The following is a 15846-nucleotide window of genomic DNA, read 5'->3' as shown; positions in this document are numbered from 1 at the left end:
CTATGGTCTTGTCCCTATGACCCTTTATGTCTAATTCTAATTTGAGATTTTTTCTTCGTGTAGATTTTATAATAAGCTAGTATTTGCATATCGCAGAGGTTGTGGTAAAATTGGGACACAAAGGAAGCATACGTACTTAACGATACTTAATCAACGAGGACCTGTTGATTACAGAACCCTAAAACGGAACCCTAACCAGCTAATATTTTGTATATTGATAGGTTATATAATTTAAGAGTAACATTGTTCTACAAATAAAACAATCCATAGTTTAGGACCATCAAATGGAAATACTAATACTATCGAGATTTTTCGCAGAGGAAATAATTGTTGTTCGTCTTATCAAAATAAAGCTACTCACGAAAAATGTACTATATGAGACATATTAAGGGTACGCATAACCAGTACTTACGACGATAACATACGTCAATCGCAATTCGCAGTACATAAACGAGATTTATACCGAACTTAGTGGCGGAGTGGTTGAAATAACAGACATTTTGGAGTCTGCGGGTGGATTTACAACTTGCATTACCGTCGACATGATGTTTATTCTTTAAAGTGGAATAACTTTTTCACTAAACCATTTAATTTGTGACAAAAATTATTTTTATTCTGAATACTGTTGCCCCAGTAGAGCATATTATAATAAACTTAAAATATCTTTAGTTTTAAAATAAAGGTGTTATTTATATACTAAAACACTAGCTGTTAAAGCGATACCTTAAGAGCACTAAGCATCCAATGCGACGTTAATAATTTGAATATTAAAATACACTTGCTTAAGTTTTAAGAAGCTTTTAAGTGACATTAAAGTATCAAGACGCGCTGCACCGCGTCTGCAGAAACCTGAGACTTAGAGGATCAAAATGTATTATTTATAAACATTACAAGTCGAGACATAGGCTACTATAGCCTCTTTATAGAATTAAATCTTTAATTCAGTACTTGTACTGTTAATTAATTTTAGTATTCGAATGTAGAGCCTTTGTGTCAATTATTGCGATCATGAAAGTATCGTACTTTTGCTCTTTATTTTTTATGAAATCTTTCTGCAAGATTTTATTTTAAATAAAGTCGGTAATACAAGTGTATGACTACTTTAATTACTTATGTACAAAATTGTGGCAAATTATAATCTTGAGATGAAAATGAAAATTCACCTTGCTCTATGATTTATGGAATAGGCAGCTAAAATTTAGGACTCATTTAAGTTACACGATTTAAGCTACGACTGACTAGTGAGTAGTGCCTAATCGTTGGTCGTTCTTGTATTCAAACTTTTTGAGAATTATCTGTTTCCGTTTATGTATTACAGCGGTTTATATCGGAGATATAAACACCATTTTCTTAAATAAAAGTAACATATCACGATTAACTATGTTTAGCACTTGGCACTCGTGACAGTAGATGACTCTATACGTGGGAGAGCCATGCTTCGGCACGAATGGGCCTGCTCGACCGGATAAATACCACGTTCTCACAGAAAACCGGCGTGAAACAGCGCTTGCGCTGTGTTTCGCCGAGTGAGTGAGTTTACCGGAGGCCCAATTCCCTTCCCTATCCTCCCCTATTCCCTTCCCTTCCCATCCCTACCCTCCCCTATTACCCTATTCCCTCTTAAAAGGCCGGCAACGCACCTGCGGCTCTTCTGATGCTGCGAGTGTCCATGGGCGACAGAAGTTGCTTTCCATCAGGTGACCCCTTTGCTCGTTTGCCCCCTTCTTTCATAAAAAAAGATGTATAAACGCTAGGTAAGTAAGTAATATCTTTTCTAGACTACACCTTATTATATAGCGCGAGGCGGTGGGGCGGGAGGCGCTAATTGCAAATACATGAGAATTTGCATTTTACGTTGTTTTCCGAAACCCCCGGGACTTCCCGCGACTCCCCGCGACTTCCCGCGACTCCCCGGGACTCCCAACGACTTCCCGGGATACGGGCGGGATGACGTCTAGTGATAGCGATCCGAGGAACCTCGTTAGCTTTACCTGTTTTATACTAGACGCTAGTAAAATGTCCAACGTCTTTTTACGTAGAATCTATGTGATATTTTTGCTACTACTACTTTACAGGTACTTAAAGTAAACGCAATGTAGAATTTTTCGCTTATAAACAAGGCTAACGAGCAGTGCAAAATTACAGTATGAGTTTCTTTAAAAAATCGCAATACTATTACGCCCCTTATTATCTTAATTGAATTGAAACACAATAATGCTATATGGAACACAATATTATAATTATTATGCAACTTCTAATATTTAATGAGCTTAGCCATTTTCGTTTTAAAAATCTGTTTTTGCTAATTGAAAAAATTGCGGCAGTAAAACAAAAACCGCAATGAAATTAAACAGCAATTTATAACATGAGATTGATAGTTAATTATATTATAATGTATAATATGATATTAAGAAACATGTTCCACCCCAAGGGGTTGGCGTAATCGGCGCACATCGTTCCAAACCCATTACAGACAAATTAAAGAAGATCACAATCCGTAAGCGAACAGTGCATTGCCATTTGCCACCTGTCTTACTGAAATTGCTGTTTTATTACAGTTTATAATTCATTCGATACGTGTTATACTCGTAATGACTTTTCTACTTACGCAAAATTTTCTTGCTCGTGCTTAGATAAGCCTTACTTTAAATTACACTTCGCGGTGGTAGAAAGTGGTTAGGTGGATACCTATAAGATATGAATTATTATTATTAACATATTGATCATCTATGAATCTATTTAATAAAGTCGGGTTATGTTGACATAGTAGTGATTTGTTGGCTAGACCCAAGCCCGGCAAGCGACTCGACTAAAATATAGTTAAATTAATTTCTTGGTAGACTAATATCATAAACAATAATAATTTATAAAATGCCAAAATTAAACCCTTATTTACCTTTTAGACGTGGGAGAGCCATGCTTCGGCACGAATGGGCCGGCTCGACCGGAGAAATACCACGTTCTCACAGAAAACCGGCGTGAAACAGCGCTTGCGCTGTGTTTCGCCGAGTGAGTGAGTTTACCAGAGGCCTAATCCCCTATTCCCTTCCCTGCCTTCCCCTATTCCCTTCCCTACCTTCCCCTATTCCCTTCCTTTCCCTACCCTCCCCTCTTAAAGGGCCGGCAACGCACTTGCAGCTGTTCTGATGCTGCGAGTGTCCATGGGCGACGGATGTTGCTTTCCATCAGGTGACCCGTTTGCTCGTTTGCCCCCTTATTTCTTAAAAAAAAAAGCTAAAATATATTTCGCCAGAAATTATTTAGGTATGCAAAACATTTTGTTACTTTTATCCGGGCCTTATCTAAGCGATAGCAGCCGCCATGCCGATATTTTCATATATTTTGACGTGAAGAATGATACATCAAGGGGTTGGGGTCATTTATCTTGCTAATGGTTGCAGCTTAATATTCAATTTTTTCATCTAATTGTGTCGACGCACCCGGTACTTGAGATTAATGTAGTTCACCCTTTAAAAAATATCAGGAACATTTGACTTATATCATTTGGTCGTTAGCGTTGTGCTGCTATTAAACGTGCTAGTAACTTGCGTAACGCATATTATGTTATTATTACCTATGTAATAATAACACAATATTTAAGAAAAATCCTGTTTATTCCTTTACATTTTACGCAAACTATATTCAAAGAGATACAATCGAAGAATGCGAACAAAAATCGAAGTACTTTTATTTATTTAATGTCACCATTTTCTGGTCTCTACAAAATGCAGGCAATTGTGGAATAAATAAATAATTAAATCGTACTACAGTGTATAGTTACTTTATATGGAAACTAATATTGAATTTAATACAACAATTTTCTCTCTTGCACGTCTCACTACAATTTATTTTTTTATACAAATCTTATGCGACACTATGTAACGAGCGCAATGACTACTTCGTAGTGCGTTTTTTAATGAAATAAGAGGGCAAACGAGCAAACGGGTCACCTGATGGAAAGCAACTTCCGTCGCCCATGGACACTCGCAGCATCAGAAGAGCTGCAGGTGCGTTGCCGCCTTTTAAGGGGGAATAGGGTAATAGAGGAGGATAGGGATGAGAAGGGAAGGGAATAGGGGAGGGTAGGGAAGGAAATAGGGTAGGGGATTGGGCCTCCGGTTAACTCACTCACTCTGCGAAACACAGCGCAAGCGCTGTTTCACGCCGGTTATATGTGAGAGCCGGCCCATTCGTGCCGAAGCATGGCTCTCCCACGTCTAAAAACGCTTAACGCTTAACTCATGCGTAACGATAAGCTTATACCAAGTACCAACTACCAAGTACCACCCCTACTAACTCTAGCAAGTTGCTGGCACGACTATTCAAAGCGAGTATTTAAAGTTACATACGCGCTAAATTTGTTTTGGATCACGCCAGTGTAGTCAATTTGGAAAACCATTAATGTATCGCTATGCTAATTTCCTTTGTTTGTTATACAAAAACAGTGTTTGTATACAAAAACACAGCTAGTAGAGTTTGCATGTTGCTAAAGCAATTTGCAATTGAAAGTTTGTGGTGGCTCATTATAATAAGATCAACGATTACTGAAGTTAAATTCCACGATTATTTTAAACTGTCTAACTTTTTGTCTCCCTTGTCGAATGTGCTTAACGAATTACTAGATTTAGCCCGCAACATAAACAGGGTGTAACAAAACTAAGTGATAATAGTTTAGGGTGTGTACTGTGTATGTGGCCTTTATAATATAGAGTTCACAGCGAAAGTTGCAGCTTTAAAAGAACAATGCTTTTTATGTGATTTATATGGGCAAGCGCCAGGAATCTTCCCATACAAAAGTTTAAAAAAAATGCTTTTTCAGCGCTGCTACTTTCACAGTGATCTAATACAGGGGACTCATACACTCCCTAAAGTATTATCACTTAGTTTTTTTACACCTTGTATATATACTTACTTACTACCAATAGCTGCGCACATTTTCCGGGATAAAAACATGTCCTACGGCCCACCGCCTACGTCTTTTGCGAGACTGATGCCTGTTTTCACCAACCGCCTCCTAACGCTAAGTGGTCCCCTAGCGGATAATTATTATGGGTACATATCCTTCAAGATTTCACGAATTTTTGTGTGTCACGTTCGTGCCTAGGGCGTAAGAACTTTTGCAAAACATTACTTTTTTTAAATGTGTTTGTTTTAGGAGATATTTGACCCGCAAAGATCGCTAGGGAACACTTAGCGTTAGGAGACCGTTGGTGAAAACACGCATTATTTAATGTGAAATCTCCAATGCATCGTTATTCGTTACTCCAATAATACCGTTTTTTACACACAGTGGCGACGGCTAAATGTGTCCATTATTATTTACCATTTATTTCCATTCTTATTAATCACAGGATATTTAAGTTTAAATTTTAAAAAGTATATTAACTAGTTATCCATACTAATAATATAAATGCGAAAGTGTGTCTGTCTGTCTGTTACCACTCCACGCCCAAACCACTGAAACGATTTTGCTGAAAGGCATGGAGATACTTTGGTCTTTGAGTCCCGGGAAAGGAATAGGATACTTTTTATCCCGGAAAATATGCGATTCTCGCGCGATAAATGGATTTTGACGCAACGGAGTTTAGTAATCATGTATTTTATATCAATTATGAGTCATGACTACAACTAGACTAGAAATTACATATTATTAATGATTTAAACAAGAACAATGTGGTCTGACCGCCGCTCGCCACAATCCAACCCCGAAGGCGTCGGAGCGAGCCCAAACTTCAGCCCGGGGACCACTTCGCTTCATATTGTATGAATCTTAACACTCCAGTTTAGCTAAATTCGATTAAGTATCGTAAATTTACATCAATATAACTTTGTTTATATCCATTATGTTGACGTAAATATTCTATGTTAATTTGCTCATTTCGATACTTTAAAGGCATGTTATACTGGTCAGACCAAATAAAAGAAAATATACGCACCAGATACTTGCGTGTATTATTTTTGTTATAACGCAAAAAGCTACCCGTCGTAATCGTATATTCTCTGATTTTTTGGGTCCAGTTTTCACGTACATTATAACCGGGAACCTTTGTGTCCGCATGGCACAAGCAACATGTCAAATTACTCATACATTTTGTACTCGAACTTCACAGCCGAAATATCTAAATGACTCTTGACGAAACTTTCAGGTTTCATGATGTTTTCGCTATAGAATAGAATATTAAATTTATTTTACAGTTCGTCGTCCCCACCGCATAATGGATTAGTAATGGCACATCTACATCTGAACCCGTCTGAAATGTCGAGAGTCTAATGGATGTATAGATATCATCTACACCTTTTCAAACATGTTTGTATGTACAAAACAACTCTATCTGTAAACCTTTACAAAGTTCACAAGAGATAACCAGTGTAATTATTGACTTCATATTTATTTCGACTACGATATTGTAGAGCTGAATAGTACTCATTATAAACACCGAAGAATCAACCTCTAAGAACTGCGTTTTAGCTAATTAATAGTGATTTTGCCTAGTATTCGAAACTGAACAGATATTTTTTAGATCCTAGCTCGTATTGCTCGTCTCAAGGTTGTATAGATGAGCTAACAGCGAGTCCATCTGGGCCGTCCATTTTGATATGACAATAATGGCAATGCTGTTTGGCAATGAGTAGGTATTCGAAATTAGAACGTTACTTAATATTTGAAATAAATGGATTTGTAATTTGTATCGTTCCAAAAGATGGAATGTGCACTTATTCTGCTACTATGCATCCTACCTAGGGTAATCCCAAAATATTTACTCTCGTGAACGTATTGTAACGAAATTATAATTAAAATTTAGCTAAACATAATGCTGTTATTGTATTATGCTGCATGGCTGCGCGGGAATTCGGCGTATTCCGTGCCTCGTCGAGATACGCGGCTTATAATAAAACAATATTAATTATCAATCGACGCTCCACTGCGTCCTTTGTTCGGCGGGTCGGCTTTAATAACGGAGGAATGCGAGCAAACCTCCTCCATTTGCCGCTACTTTTGTTTAAATTATAAATTGGATGTTGCGTATGACTGCCTCCTTGTATTGATGCGAGGAAAAGTCGCTTCGCGCGAAAAATATACCATGCTTATCACCTTCTTGAGTGGCAATCTTCCACCGTGCGTTTTCCGCGTAACTTTCTGCCGCATTGTAAAACTCTGGAACGAACTCAATCAGCAGTATTTCCGGACCAATACGACCTGAAAACTTTCAAGAAGAGAGCGTATCTTGAAAGGCCGACAACGCACTTGCAGCTCTTCTAATGTTGCGAGTGTCCATGGGCTACGGTAGTTGCTTTCCATCAGGTGACCCGTTTGCTCGTTTGCACCTTTATTTTGTGTAAAAAGGTGTTTCTTCGGAGTATAATTGAAGCTTAAGCTAGACTCTAGAGCATCAATCTCGTCCTAAAACTAGTCCAATGAAATCTCGTAGTTGTTGTTTCCAGATAATGAGGTGTATTATTTATAGACACAATTTTTGCAAGTAACTCTTTACGTTTGATGATATTTATAATAATTTAAGTCAGTAAAGTTTTCCTCAATCAAGTATAATACGTCCAAAAATAAACAATAATAGATGTTTGTAGCAGAAAAATACGCAACACAAAGCTTTACAAATTACAGGAGTAATTTGGGAGCATAATGAAATATCCTTAATATAATGTATCGTAATAGCTTTAAGACCCGAAAAGGACGAAAAAATCAATTAGGTTCCCCTTGGATTGTCAGCAAACTGGGCGGAGGCAAATCAGTTCGTTAATAAATTCAAATTTATTCGCCGATCGCGTCGAGTCTCGCTGCTAACGCATTTAAAAAGTGATTAGAACTTAAATTGACACAATATGAACTTTTTGTCCCCCACGAACCTTAATCAAAAACAAAATTATCCAATTTACATGGGAATACCTGTGTTAAAGATTTTTCGATGCGACGCGCGACGCTCTCAGCCGAAATTGAGATTAGAACGTGGATAAATACGAGCATAATATTAATTATTTGAGAATTTTGTATGCTTATGTGTATTGATACAACATTTGAGAACTGCCTTACTTACCATTCAAGTACAGTAGTTGTAATTAATTCGATTTTCGTCGCGTCCGAAAATAAAAACGAAATTTCAACGCAAGAGTCGCGTTACTTAGAATGCGAATCGAGATTAAATTTACATTGTTGCTTTTACAGCGTACGTTCGCGTCTATTATGGTAAGGTATTCATGAAAGCAAATGTTTAGTCCTCGGGGCGAGCGATGCAGAACCCCGGCAGAAATGCGGAATCAAGAGTGTAGAGCTAACTTATGATAATTACTTGTTAGAATAATCCGCTTTGCCGAAGATGCAGCTTAAACTATCGCCCGAGATAACCATTAACTCGGATATACTCAAATCCACGGATAACGTTTTCCACGACTCGGAAAAACGTACGTTGCGGGAATTTCTTTCGGTATTTTGCAAAATTCCGATAGTTACACAGAGTTACGAAACTAAAAATGAAAAACGTTCTAAAACATAATATTCACATAAAAACGTTCTTTCCCTATCCAATCCCTATAAATTGTATTAGATGCAGAGCTTAACACCTATATACACACATAAGTTAACTAGGTACTAGTAGGTACTAAACTCTATGAAAGCAGAAGATAAATTGCATGTTGTTCATCATTCGCATAAAACCAAACACCTACTCAAAGTCAAGCCCACCACGCACCGAAATTAATAATAAGTTGTAAAGCTACTTAAACTATTCGAGTAATACGCTGGTGTTAATTAAGAGGGTCTTATCTCGAGGGTCAGTAAGTAGTGCGGCTGTCAGTCAGAGTGACACCCCCGTATCACGGACTGACCACAACGTAGTTCGCCCCCGGCGCGGGCGAGGCGAGCCTTTTGGAAGAAGTGTTGCTACTGACACGTGAGTAGTTCAAATTATAGACTGAGGCGTTTTAGGCATCATCATCTCTTTTAGCGATAATCACTAATTATTCATCACAATATACAACAACAATTAAATCTCCATTATACTAATATTCTACTTTATACTGTGATGAATTGTTTCTACATAGAGATCTAGCAAAGAACTCAAAACAGTAGTCATATACATTTCACGAGGTCTGTATTGAAGTCGGAGGTATAATACCATCTATTTTACTATTTATTTTACAATAATAATAAATTAATAATACATCGCTATCGCTTATGATTTTCAATGTAAAATCAAACTTTAACCGTTTGCGTCACTTCAACTAATAGAATTTTGGGAATTTGTAATAAGAAAATATTATAGAGACTAGCTGTTGCCCGCGACTCCGTCCGCGTGGATTTCATTTTACAGCGCGCGGTGGTCCCTGTTTCCGTGGGAATGCCGGGATAAAATAAAATAATATCTTTTTATTCAAAATAGGTATCATGAATACACTTTTTGAAAGTCAGAAGAACGTATAATCTACGGTGCCTACCACCGGTTCGGGAACTAACACGGTGAGATGAACCGGCGTAAGAAACTTGCACGGGGCCATCTTTTACTAAAAAGATGGAAAATTGCAATGATTACATTAGCGTGACAAACATCCTCACAAACATTCGTCATCTTTGATCTTAGAACTATTCTTATGTCGTAATACATTATAGAAATTGTTTAACTAAAGAAATTTAGAATTAAAGTGGGTTTCAAAACTTTGAAGTTTGTATACGAACATGACTAAAGTAAAAAATGTTGCCAACTAAAGTAAAAAATGTTGGCAACATTTTTTACTTTAGTCATGTTTGTATACAAACTTCAAAGTTTTGAAACCCACTTTAATTCTAAATTTCTTTAGTTAAACAATTTCTATAATGTATTACGACATAAGAATAGTTCTAAGATCAAAGATGACGTTTATAGTAACATTTGATGATTCTGCTATTTGACAGAAAAGCAATTCGGATTTATTAGACTATTTTTACGACTTTTCATATGCGGGCGCCAGACATGTGATATATATATATATATATATATACTTAATATTCATTTAATTATATAATTTATATTTTAATTAACAAAGTTGCCATAGTGGCCGAGGTGGTTTATTCTTTTTGGGATGCTCCAGGTATGGTGGTACATTTATTAATTTAAAAATAATTTGAATAATTTTGAATTGGTTGGTGTTTTGGGTATGCTTAGGATGTTATGGAAATAGTATAATTAGGCTTAATAAAATATGAGCAGTGAGCACATTTAAGTAAGTACGTTTTTATAAACAACGTTTTTTGTTTTGCCATCTTTTGCCAAAACATAAAGATTTCCTGGATTCGATACACGTGAGCATGCCACATAGAGTTGTCCATGAGAAAAACATTTTTTTTCTAAATGAATTCCTGCAACTTTAAGCGTCTGACCTTGGGCTTTGTTAATTGTTATAGCAAATGCTGCTTTGAGAGGGAACTGTACTCTTTTAAATTGAAATGGCAAATCAGTAGGTATGATTGGAATACGGGGAATCAAGACATTTTGTCCTTTTGCCATTCCAGTCATGATTGTAGCCTTTATAATATTGTGCCCCAGATGTGTTATTTGTAGCCGAGTACCATTACACAGCCTTGGAGCGTCAAGATTCCTCATTAATAGGACTGGAACACCAACTTTGAGTATCAACTTATGGGATGGCACTCCTGATAATTCTAAGGAGTTGAGGAATTCTGTAGGGTATGATGTAACTTGTTCAGTGTCCATAACATTGTCCACTGATAGGTATTCGACAACATTTCCTTGAACGTTTAACATGATTTGTTCATTTATTTTATTAACTATTTCATTAGTGGGCGCCAAAATTGCCCTTTCACATAGCCATTCTCGATTGGTCATATTTGTTTGAAGATCCGGATAAACGTTATTTAATAGGTCATCTGAGCTATCGACAATTTGACAGAACTCACGACTCAGTGTGATCATGTCGTTAAAGTCAGTTGGCATACGATCTTCTCCGATTTTTAGAAGAGTAGCAGCATATTGCCCGGCTTGGGAATCATGGTGAAGTTGTACTCGCATATTCGTGGTGAGACAATACTTTTTCACGTGAACCCATAATGCAGATGCTTTGAGACAGGCATTTATTTCGTCTGCCGGTGTACCCCTAGTAATTACCGGAAGGGTCTGTCTGAAGTCACCAGCTAAAAGTACGACCATCCCTCCCATGATATCCTGATTGCCTTTGATATCCCTCATTGTGCGATCAAGTGCTTCAATTGCCCTTTTATGGGACATCGTACACTCATCCCAAACCAACAACTTACACTGCTGTAACATTCTTCCACGCCCACTGCTTTTACTTATGTTGCATACCGGCATTTCCTCATGAGCTAAGTTCAATGGTAACTTTAGAACTGAGTGCGCTGTTCGTCCTCCACTTAGCAGTGTAGCAGCTATTCCAGATGATGCAACTGCAACAGCGACTCCTTTTTCTTTGCGGATTTGAGCTAATAATAAGTTTAAAATAAACGTTTTGCCTGTACCCCCTGGAGCATCCAAAAAGAACAAACCACCACGGCCACTGGCAACTTTTTGCATTATCGTGTCATAAATAATTTTTTGTTCAAAATTTAAAAGAGGAAGGGCTTCTGCTACTTGTTGCATTAATAAATCAGTATCATAATCTAGTTCTCGCATTAAATCACTACTAACTTCCCCAATTCTGTGTGGTCTGCTCAGTCCAAAGTCAGATAAATCTTTTCCAGTAATTGCCATCACTCGATCTTCAACTTTTGTTAAGGCATCGTTGTAAATTAAATCATTGTATGCAGCATTTTGATCATGTTCTTGCAGTCTGTGTAAAATATCATCTGCCATATAATTTTTATATTTTTCCCACAATTCTTGAGGATTTGAAAGTCCACATGTCGCTATTAATATAGCAAAAAGCTCTCTTACCTTGGGCGCAAGTTTGCATTGTACAGCCTCTTCTAGAGTTATATCCCAATGATTGTCATTCTCCAATAGACCTCTTTCCTCACATGCCGCGCGAAAATTCGGAAGTTCTCGATTATTGATCATTTTAAGATCTTTGAAAGATGTTGGCCCACGCACATGGTGTAAAAGCATTCTTAAACAAAAGCATTCCATATTACTAACATGGACAGTGTATACACGACCTAAGGCATCTCCAGACTTGACACCAGGCCAATTTGGAACAGGTACCCCCTGAATTCGGCGTTTCCATTCTCTCCTTGTACTGTTCCAAGTGTAATATCTCGGTACCTCAACGTAGAGAAGAGTCCGTGCAAATTCATCTTTGGAACAGAGGTCAAAAAAAGCCGTAAGTGTCGTTTTTGGAGGTGAAGATAATCGTTCTTGAAAATTATTTTCAGTAAAGTAGATACGTTCACCATTTTCTAGGTGCACGTTGAGGTGTGTGACGGTTGGGTGCCTCTCGTGTAACGGGAATCCTAAAAGCCGCCACACAGATTCGTTGCTACTGATATAACGCCCAGACTGAAATGTACGTACTTCGTCGATCGGATTAGCGGCCTCTGTATTCCTGAAATTAAAAATTGCTTGGTCACTACCTTTATTAATATACTTACAGATATATTTTATAGCGCGAACTGAACTGCAAGCTTCGACATTTATGTGGGCGTTAAACATTTTGGACAATATAGGGGTATAAGGAACCACCCAACCGTTATCTACAGTAACATAACTACCATTTCTGAGTTTTACAGATGCTGTGAGACCTCCGTCTGCTGGCGCCCTTCTACGATACAGTGGATATCCGTTATCATTGTGAACAGTCTCTTTAATAAGCTCGCGAGGATATTTTTTGGTACACCTGCCATCTTTCATGCAAGAACATTGGGGATTTTCATGTCCGCACGGGCCATGAATCATATTTGTAACAATTATGTCATGCAGTGACTTGTCATTATTTGGATCCGGTATTTCAGCGTTGATTATATTATCTATTTGATCAGGCCTTAACTTCTCTTTTAACCACAATAAAATATGCACGTGTGGTAGGCCGCGCTTTTGCCATTCTATCGAATACATAAAACATAATACTTCTCCGAATATTTTTCCTTTGTTAAATACAGTCATTAGCTTTTTAACTTTCAGTCTAAAAACTCTCGCAACTATATCATGCCTATCTATCGCACGTTGTCCCGGCAGCAACTCATCAGCTATTTCAGGCCATTTGGGGTTACAGGTGAAAGTGATAAATAAATCAGGGCGACCATAAGTACGTACATAAGCAAAAGCATCTTGAGTGTATTCGTGCAAGTACCTGGGGCTATTTACAAATGAAGACGGTAAGATAACCATTCTACCTAAATTATTAGGATTCACGTTACCGTCATTTGCCACAGCATCTTGAAGATGAATGTAGTTCTCAGCTCTTAATTTGGTTTGATTTAATGATATGTAACGTAATCTTTCGCTTTCAACTTTTACGTACATGTCTACATAAAACTGATTAGCCAGTTGTCTGCATCGTGATACTATATTGAAATCATTTTCTCGAATCATGATACGATACGCATAAAAATCCATGCAAGATATTTTTTTATTGGGCAATTGCAAGCCAGTCGCAGGACTTACTTGAGGTATTTGAAAGTAATACCCCTCTTGCCCCTTGCTGAATATAAGCGGATATTGCAGCGCGTCGTAAAATTTGTGTGTGTCAGGTACTCTCGTTAATGTGTCACTGCGGGTGTGTAAAATAATATCACGGGAAGCAAACTGTTCGCCAGATATCACGGCTGCGACTTCATTGATTAATGGAGCGTTGTACCGTCTTTCGTGTTCCCCACTTGGTGTACGGTCAGGGTGCATGACCAACTTGTATTCTTCTCCCGGCATTCTTTCCAACGCAGTTTTGAAAGTATTAATGAGGCTGTTATGCTCATGTAACATTCTTTGAATTTTTAAAACGATATCTCTTTCAACTCCTTGGATAGTTTGACACCTGCGATCAACTTCACTATTTTCGTCTCCCATGAAGTAAATTTGCAAAAATTTAGGCTGTTCGCCTGTTGGCAGCAAGGAACCAATCCTATGATAGATCTGTCCTTGGACTGTAAACGTAGTGGAAAATCCGGGCATAACAACTTCATTATCTACTCCAAACGACGTCATTTGAAAACAGCAATTGTATTTTCTTATTTCGTTCAAAAAACGGCGTGATTCGTTGCTGGCGCACAAAAGTAAAGATTTTAGAGGTTCCTCTGGCTCACCAAGGGATGGAAGTGATATTTTGCCGCCAGAACAACACATACCCGGAGTTTCCTCTTTCCATTTCAATGCCTGACAGTGTGTACACTTTTTATCCATACGTCCTATAAGAATTAATCGGTGATTAATATAATCGATCAAAGGGTCATAATAAAAAGCAGCCTCATGAAACGCATCCCATGTATTGCGTGTAAAAGCGCGTCTCCTCTGCGACACCCGTTCAGCATTTATAAGACGTCGTCTTTGCGATTCTTCAAAGGACTCTACAGCAAATAATGATGCATGACGCTCAGCATCTAAAACCCTTCGCACCTGTGTTTGCTCTAATGTTTCAGCAGCCCTTTGAGATGCGTGACGATCGGCATCTAACCGTCGCCGGGCTTGAGTTTGATCCAAGGTCTCAGCATCTCTCAGAGCCGCGTGACGATCAGCATCTAATCGTCGGCGTGCTTGACTTTGTTCTAAAGTCTCAGCATCTCTCAGAGCAGCGTGACGATCAGCATCTAAAAGCCGCCTCACTTGACTTTGATCCAAGGTCTCAGCATCTCTCAGAGCCGCGTGACGATCAGCATCTAATCGTCGGCGTGCTTGACTTTGTTCTAAAGTCTCAGCATCTCTCAGAGCAGCGTGACGATCAGCATCTAAAAGCCGCCTCACTTGACTTTGATCCAAGGTCTCAGCATCTCTCAGAGCCGCGTGACGATCAGCATCTATTCGTCGGCGTGCTTGACTTTGTTCTAAAGTCTCAGCATCTCTCAGAGCAGCGTGACGATCAGCATCTAAAAGCCGCCTCACTTGACTTTGATCCAAGGTCTCAGCATCTCTCAGAGCCGCGTGACGATCAGCATCTATTCGTCGGCGTGCTTGACTTTGTTCTAAAGTCTCAGCATCTCTCAGAGCAGCGTGACGATCAGCATCTAAAAGCCGCCTCACTTGACTTTGATCCAAGGTCTCAGCATCTCTCAGAACCGCGTGACGATCAGCATCTAAAAGCCGTCGTGCTTGAGTTTGAACCAAGGTCTCAGCAGCCCTTTGAGCTACGTGACGTTGAGCATCTAAAAACCGCCGGGCTTGGCTTTGCTCTTCAGTCTCAGCAGCTCTATGAGATGCGTGGCGCTCGGCATCTAAAGTCAAACGGGTTTGAGTGTGCTCTTCAGACTCTTGGCTTCTAGCGATTCTCTTAGCGCGAGCTCCGCTAGAACTTCGCCCTAGATCAGATTTGCGTCTCCTAGGCATATTAGAATAAAAACAACGTAATTAAATAGGTACAAAGAAAAACTTCCTATTATGATTACGACTTATATTTTACGTTTAAATACTCAAATTACTTACAAATAACTTAAATTGGTTTTTTAAGAGCAATAATAACACGAAAAAATACGTATTGTTTTACATTATTATACACGCAAAACAATTAAATAAAAATTAAATTCTTTATTTTTTCATAAAAACTAAATGTTAATAATACAACTTAAACATATTAAAATTATTAATTTAAATACTTAACAATTAAATTAAGTATTATAATAACAATTAAAGAAACAAAACGAAGAAATTATAGTATAAATGTACCAACAAAATATAACAATGACGAATAAAATACAATGCGATGACCTAACTAAAGAAAACCAAAAACGAAAAAAAACTTAATGCA

The 15846-nt window shown here is 38.1% G+C and overlaps 1 protein-coding gene across 1 annotated transcript; it reads right to left on the bottom strand.

The window, feature by feature from the left end:
* Positions 1-12483: 12483 nt before the first annotated feature.
* Positions 12484-15428, bottom strand: LOC121736783. Its single transcript, XM_042128169.1, has 2 exons — positions 14460-15428; positions 12484-12501 (listed from the first exon to the last, which is right to left on the bottom strand). Exons 1-2 carry the CDS (start codon positions 15426-15428, stop codon positions 12484-12486), a joined length of 987 nt encoding a protein of 328 aa, XP_041984103.1.
* Positions 15429-15846: the final 418 nt, after the last annotated feature.

This window comes from Aricia agestis, chromosome 2 (assembly GCF_905147365.1).
Source record: "Aricia agestis chromosome 2, ilAriAges1.1, whole genome shotgun sequence".
In the NCBI taxonomy this organism is placed as follows: domain Eukaryota; kingdom Metazoa; phylum Arthropoda; class Insecta; order Lepidoptera; family Lycaenidae; genus Aricia; species Aricia agestis.
The sequence above is the reverse complement of the archived record's forward strand: the minus strand, read 5'-3'. Positions and strand labels throughout refer to the sequence as shown.